Source organism: Selaginella moellendorffii, unplaced genomic scaffold (genome assembly GCF_000143415.4).
Source record: "Selaginella moellendorffii unplaced genomic scaffold, v1.0 SELMOscaffold_76, whole genome shotgun sequence".
Lineage (NCBI taxonomy): Eukaryota > Viridiplantae > Streptophyta > Lycopodiopsida > Selaginellales > Selaginellaceae > Selaginella > Selaginella moellendorffii.
Genome location: NW_003314337.1, coordinates 26213 through 33785, shown reverse-complemented (window position 1 = coordinate 33785; position 7573 = coordinate 26213). Strand labels below are relative to the sequence as shown.

The 7573-nt window shown below is 40.1% G+C and overlaps 1 protein-coding gene and 1 long non-coding RNA gene across 2 annotated transcripts in view; both read right to left on the bottom strand.

Moving 5' to 3' along the window:
- Nucleotides 1-1804: 1804 nt before the first annotated feature.
- On the bottom strand, nucleotides 1805-2130 carry LOC9641541. The gene is made up of 3 exons (XR_002990432.1): nucleotides 2095-2130; nucleotides 1900-2044; nucleotides 1805-1837 (listed from the first exon to the last, which is right to left on the bottom strand). It is a non-coding gene; the product is annotated as an uncharacterized LOC9641541 (long non-coding RNA).
- Nucleotides 2131-4012: 1882 nt separating this feature from the next.
- LOC9641540 overlaps nucleotides 4013-7573 on the bottom strand; it is an 11634-nt gene continuing 8073 nt past the window's right edge. The window contains 3 exon segments of the mRNA XM_024660606.1: nucleotides 4013-4186; nucleotides 4287-4296; nucleotides 4635-4788. Of these exon segments, the coding sequence (XP_024516374.1) occupies nucleotides 4013-4186; nucleotides 4287-4296; nucleotides 4635-4788 (338 nt within the window).

Genomic DNA, 7573 nt, shown 5'->3' with positions numbered 1-7573 from the left:
AACGCAAGCAAATGAAGTTAGTAATGGTGAAAAGGAAATAGGAACTTACTGCTGGCATTTTCTTTTAAGCCACTCAAACTTTCTTGTTCTCAAGGCCGGGAGCACTCCTTTTCACACCTGCAGAACCTGATCGAACCTGAACCTGATTGGTCCTTGCTTGTTTGCAGCGGAGGATCTCCTTTCTAAGATGTTGGCCGTGGATCCGAAACAGAGGTCGTCCTCTGTCACATGAGATCAAATGCTTCCATTGGCTGGTATCCTCCCTTTCCCAGCGTCTTGTATAAAATTGCTCCTAGCCCCCACATTTCGATGGCTGCCATGTAGAGCTCCAATCCTTGTTCTCCACCACCTCAGCTGCCAGGTACTTCGCTGTTGTGATATATCCTAAAGGTGCTGATCACCACTTGTCATGCATGTTTAGCTTGGAAAGAATGTTGTCGAGCTTGAGATTCTGGTGAACCACGCCCCTCAAATAAATCTCTTTGAAGGTCTTTACCAGCTGCTTGATGATTCTGGCTGCTTTCTCCTCACCAATCTTCTCGCAAATATGCTATATTTAAAAGACCAAATAATTATGGAATAACGCCTTAAGAAGGGAAGGCAAAATTTCCACCAACGAACACAACCACTGGAGGAAAAATGCCCGTGCCCTGTCCAAAAGGAGACTCAGACAACACCACAAAGTCAGCAAACTTTCCTGGCATCAGCGACCCAACCAAATCCTCCAATGCAGCTGCATACACAGCCGAGGATGTGTACCTGTGAATCCAGAAACAAAAACTGCATTTCAGTTTCTCATCTGTTATCTCTTACCCTGCCACTACGTCCCATGCAGAAATCCTTTCCTCGGGATGACTCCAGCCTGAAGTGTTCTCTCCACGGCTGTGCGGATTCCTCCAAGTGGATTCACTGCTACCACCTTGAGACAAACCATTCATGTAACACAGAAGAAAAAGTATTTGACAGGCTTACAGGCCAGTCAGATCCTAGAGCAACCACACTACCGTTTCCGAGGAGGGAAATCATTGCACTTCACCAGTTTATACCCCTCTTTGTGGCAAGCCTGTAGCTTTTGCGTTATAGAAGTGTAAAGTAGGGACCATGTATTAGCACCCACTCTGCAAAAGAGAGTCGATTAGGAAGGATTCTAGCAGTGTATCACCTTTTCACGTCCGTGTTTACAGAAGATTATAAAGAAGGTAAACTAACAAAAAAAAGCACATTACTAAAAAACAATCTTTTGTATTGTGTAGACAAAGAAGAAACAACTGATAATCCAGAAGAACAAAGAAAGGGTGAGGCTGTGTAATAAAGACTTTGTGAAACTTTAATAATTATAGGAAGAGCAGGTATAGATATCCATGGTTTCTTTGAACTTCTTTTTGCTCGGTTAGCCTTTACTACGGCCTTTTGGACGTCCTGTGGTTTCCTCCTGTGATGTTTTCCTTCCTGGCATTAGAGAGTAACTGAGGATGTAAGATTGCACTGCCTGAGCAAAGCCAGGCTTGTACGAGAAGAGCAGCCCATGGAAGAGCTTCCCATCGATGGAGGCTTCTAGCGTGTATCCGTAGTTGAATACGTCGCTTACTCTAGCCTCGAACATCTTCTCGCCTAGCGGCTGAACGTGAGCTTGAAACTCTGTAGCATGAGTTTGACAGAGAAAATTTGGAGAGGTCCAAGGTTTTCTGCAGATACCTCCGTGAGATGAAACCAAGCTCTTGTCCACATCCCGTTGCTTGTCTAGCACGAATGGCGTGGCACGATACTCTTGCCGCCTTCTCTTAAGTTCCTTACGCATGGGTAGCTTTGGTTCTGATGGATCTTTCTCCCTCAGCATCTTTTCACAGAAAAATGGCAACCATATTGTCAGCAGCAATGTCAATAAAAGAAGAAGCCAACCTGTGTCGAGGAAATACATGTCATTCAGAGCTTCAAGCTCTTCATTACATCCCCCATAGAAGAATAATATGCCTCGCTCTGCGTTCACCAGCTCTTGGCATCAGCTCGGCACCAGTCGTCTTTACCTCCCGCCATGCCATTGTTTCTGGAAACACAAATGAATTCGCAAGTTTAAAACCAGCACAATGTATGTACCTGTGTCCAGAATATGAATGTCATATAGATAGGCATTACCACCATTCTCGCCGCCCATGACAACGCAACAGTTCTTATAGGAAGAGCAGGTATGGATATCCCGAGGAATAGGCGAGACTCCAGTGGTAGAAATCTTCTTCCAGACAAAAGTATCTACAGGAAAAAAAAGAGTTTAGAAGAAAACCAGGAAAGATAACAGGATATTACTTGTGTTCAAAACATGGAGGTCGTTGTAGTGCTCCTCCTCTGAGGGATCGCTGGATTTCCCACATCCCCCAAACACGAACAGGTTGTCACCGATGAGAGATGCGCTATGTCCTTCTCTCGGAGCAGGAACATCACCAAAAACGTCGGGTTTCCCCCAGGTGTTGGTAGCTGCATCGGAAGATAAGAACAAGAAAAAAAAATCGATAGAACTCGCTTACCAGTATCCAAAACAAAGAGATCGTCTAGCGGGCTGGTTCCATCGGTACCACCAAACCCATAGAGCTTAGACCCGACGGCCATGGAGCTGTGGCTGTCCCGAGGAGAAGGGTGCGTTCCTTTCATCACAGGCTTGCTCCAGATGTACGTCCCTGCACGATCCCACCAAAACATGATCAAAACGGTTGAATAGCGAAGAGCAAGAGAGTGAAAAACCTTGATTCTAGTCGTGGTTCCAGCCTCGAGAACCTGGGACAAACAGAGACTCGAAAAAGAATAGCGACGAGCAAGAGAGTGAAGAACCTTGATTCTAGTCATCGATGACAACGTGAATCCCCTCGTTCTCCGAGACGTCGTCCCTGTCGTGCGCTCCATCAGAGCCTCTTCGCCTTTCACTCCCAATCCTCGTCACATTTCTGAGCAGAGCACGTCGATCTACCAAATGCACCTGCGCAGGCGGATGCCGGCGGATTTGTTCCCCGCGTAAGTCTGGAAGTCGTCGAGCCTTGTAAGTGGACTTAGCATATATAACAAAAGCACCAATATATCAAAGTGGCCAGTCATGTATTCACATGCAGCATCTTTACGTGAGAGGTGGCCTTTACAAGGAGGTATCTGACACTCGTCTTTAAATTCTATCGTATTCTTTGTTCTCAAATCAAGCTTTGATCTAACATATTTGGTGCTGGTTGTGTAGGTGAAGGCTGCATTGATTGCTGCCTTTAAGAAAATCAAAGGTGGAGATCCTCGCCAAGACAACACGTCCATCAGGCCCATGATATCCAAGTCGTCGGCAGCTATAGTAGAGAAGAGTGTGAACGAGGCAGTGAAGGCAGGTGCCAAACTTCTAGTTGGTGGTAAGCTAAGGGGAGCTTTCATGGAGCCAACGATCCTGGAAGACGCTCCCTTTGACACAGACGCAAGGAAGGAAGAGATTTTCGGTCCTGTGATCCTTCTCTACTCATACAAGTAGGCTCTCAAAGTTTCTTAGCTCACAAAGTTTTTATTTACTCTCTCTAAACTAAATTGGTGGTGACGCAGTGATTTCAAGGAAGCCGTGAAGGAAGCTAACAACACGCATTGTGGTCTCCAAGCCGGCATGTTTATGCATGATCTAAACAAGGCCTTCTATGCGTTTGAGCACATAGAGGTAGCTTTGCGTTTGAGATATATAAAGTATTGATCGTTTGTTTGATGATTATTTGACCTTCACAAGCTGGAGGAGTTTGCCTCAACGATTCGCCAAGCATGTGCGTTGATAGCCAGCCATATGGTGGGATCAAAGACTCTGCAATCCAACGAGAGGGTGTCAAGTACGCGATGGACGACATACTCGAACCAAAGTTTTAGTCATGCGCAATGTAGGTAACGCGTCTTACTTTTGATCAAGCTCGAGCTCAAGCTTTTGAGAAGAGTAAATACAGTCTATCCACAAATCATTGCCGAGTTGTCCTCGTTTGCTCGCTCGCTCTCTAGCACCATCAGCCTTTTACCTTTAGGACGGAGAATGCTTGTCTATAAGCTCCTGGGAGAAGGTCCATAGCTTGTGAGCGAGCTCGGGATCTCTGCCATAAGCGCTACAGATGGATTTGTTGGAATCCACGAAGTATTGCCCGGTGACGTCCTTGAGGCTTGGATGTAAAGCCGTGTAGCACGTCGTAGCAGCGTCCTGAGAGATCACTCACGTATTAGTCATGAAAAACTTCCAGATAATTGGGAGAATTCTTCTTACCTGTGGCACATTTTTCCAAAGGAAGCTGGAGAAGAACTTGAGAAACCCTGCATGAAGATCAAAGTTCCATAAGTAACCGAAAACAGACAAACTCATTATGTAGAATGTGTGCCACATCAAAGGCAACATTATAAACCCTGGGTGAACAGCGTTGGCTGTGATGTCAACTCCTTCGGCATAATCAGCGAAAGAGAAAGCATTGACGAAAGAGAAAGGTGGGAGAGATTTCAAAGCATTAGACAAATACCTTGAATCTCATTGCCAGTTCTTTGGCATGGAGGATGTTCACGAGCTTGGATTGACTGTATGCTCTAGTGTCGGAGTACCTTTTGGAAGAAAAAAGAAAGAATGTAAGCTCATGAGAAAAGAAAATCGTTTGGTGTACCAGGCTTTGTCATTAAGATGTGAGAACTGGATTCCACCACTGTAAGAGGCGATGTGTGTGGTGGAGGAGAGATTGACAATTCTTCACTAGATGCCACTTTCGTTGGCAGTCTCCATCATTTTGTCCAGGAGCAAGTTTGTGAGAAGAAAATGGCCTAGACATCACAACAAATGAAAGAAAAGAGTCAAGACTCCCGAAAAATTCCATGGCGCATACCCACAGATGGTTTGTAGCGTAATATCTAGAGGTTCACAAGTCGCTGGTGGCTTGTGAACAGCCATAATAACCGTTTCTTAAACCTAAAACCAAGCTCTTTGCCACCATGTCACAATCCTCACCATTGCTTTGGAGCATCACAGATCTGGATTGTTGAATCAAGAGCATCTGCCATAAGAAAAAATGGATATTCTAAAAATGGAATATGTGACGCCGATGCCAAAATAGCAACTTTAAATAAAGAGTTTGACTAGCAGAGACCCCAGCTCCGCTGGGAGATATAGCATACCCAAGATCTTCTTTTCTAATTTTACAATGTTAAAAATTTTGATTATATACAAGTTCAAATGATATTATATCAATTGTTATAAGATATAATTTCTTTCTCTTGATATCAATTGTTTAAATGCAAAAGACTGGCATTCTGGCCATGCACAGCTCTACATGACTCAATGCCATACAACTCCATACCATTGGGATGCCTTTGAAGGAAGACATCACTCGAGCTCTTCAGTCAACTTTGCTCCTGGTTTCAGCAAGACACAGGTGGCCTTGCATCCACAAACAATGAGCTCCTCCTGTACAAGTGCCTCTTTATGGGGCAAAACCGTCACAAAAAATGAATAAAAGCATTTCAACCCTTTTACCATGTGTTTTAATCTAGGCATTCATTTGAAAGTGATCAAATAGTAACTGCCCAAGTCCTCCAAGTGAGAATGGAATTGAGAGATAACATATAATAAGTAAAGAAAAGATTCTTAATCAGCAAATCAGCAAACATGACAACAGATGATGTACCTGCTGACAAATCTTGCAGATGGTGTCCTCTTTTTTGTTGCACCAGTGCTACACATGCGTTTGATGAGCATACTACCAAACACAAAAGAGAGAAAAAAAATGAGGAAGAGCCAGAAAATTGCTTAGAACTCTCAGACCACATATTATAGAAAATTATAAGATTATTAAGATCTAAAAAATTTCAGTTCAATCATAAAATTAAAATTAAATTATTAAACACAGCAACTATCTAAAGGAGAACATGATTATCAACAAACATAGATTATAAGACATATTAATATATTTTATAAACATAGATCTAGCACTTAAATAATAATATTGTTATATTTTTTTATGGTACTATAATTAATAGAGTATAATAACATTATCACTGCTAGATTATATATATTAATCTATATATGTGGTCTTAGAACTCTCAGACTAAGTATTTCAGTCTTCAAGATTAGCATTTTCTACAACATCCATCTTACATTATGTAAATATCATATAATAGTGTATTACAGAGTTCAGTAGTTATAACAGAATCCATAATCTTAGCAGAGACCCCAGCTCCACTGGGAGATATAACATACCCAAGATAATTAATTCTTCTTTTCTAATTTTACAATATTAGAAAATTTTATTATATATAAAGTTAAATTTATCTAAAATTTCCTAGTATTCATCTCCAAAGAAATGTACAATAATGTAAATAAATAATAATGCATGTTGGGGAAGTAAAATCATTTTTTATTGTCATTAAATTTGAATTTGATGTTTTTATTGTCTTTATTTAAAAATGCACAACCCTAAATACATCTACAGCATTGCTGTCATGCTTTAAAAGCAATTAAATTTTCACAAAACCAAAGAATCATAGACTACCAAAAAATAATAGATTAGTTTAGAGAAATTATAATTTTAATTGCATACTGAGTTAAATTCTTTTTATGTGAACTATAATGATGCCTCTAACATTCACACTTTACTAAATAAAAATAGAATTTCTATTATATGTCTGGTTTAACATTTTAAAACATACATAAATAAATCTATCTAGCTTGCTACCACGTTTTGTTTTATTTGAGAAAACTCTGGAATTTCAACATTTTGGGAGGTCATCCTACTCTAACCCTAAGATATTAAACCCCCCGAGTATCCTAATACCCTTAACCAATTGGAATAAAATGTGCACTTTTATTTAAAAATCCTTTCCCTTTATATTTAATTTTATATATATCATCTTTCAAATTATTCTTTTTTGTTGCATATAATCCACCATACTTCTTTTGTAAGTTTACACCCTCATGAATGAAAGCTTATAACCATCACTCTCCTAAGACCCGTGCTCTCTTGCCATAGCAAGGATCCCAGCTCTGCTGGGAATGTATCTTGGTTGGCAAACTTACTATTTTAAATGCATACAAGGTTAATTTGTCAAGAATTTACTACCATCTATATTCATTGTATCGTGCATTTGTTATATCATTATGATTTATTAGTTGGTGGAACTGAAGATGGTTTGGAATATTTATCATCTGGATGTCAAGCCATAAGAGATAGCAATGAGTAGTTTATATTTAAAATTCTCTTTGTTGAGTGAAGTCTTCTATTCTAGTCTTGTACTGTATTTTCTATTGTATCTACTATATACCATCTTTGCACAACAAAATTATGTTTAATTTTAATAATATAGTATTGAATCAATAAAATACTCTTTGTTCTGTAAAGGTTTTGTTCTATAGAACAATGAGTATGCTGAAATATTTTCAGGGAGATATATCATACCCAAGATAAATAGATCTTCATTTTTAATTGTTCAATGTTATAAATTTTGATTGTATGCAAGGTTAAATTTATCTTAATTTTGCAACTATTCATCTCCAGAGAAATGGAAAATAATGCAATTAGATAATGATGCGAATGTTTGGGAAGATAAGATCATA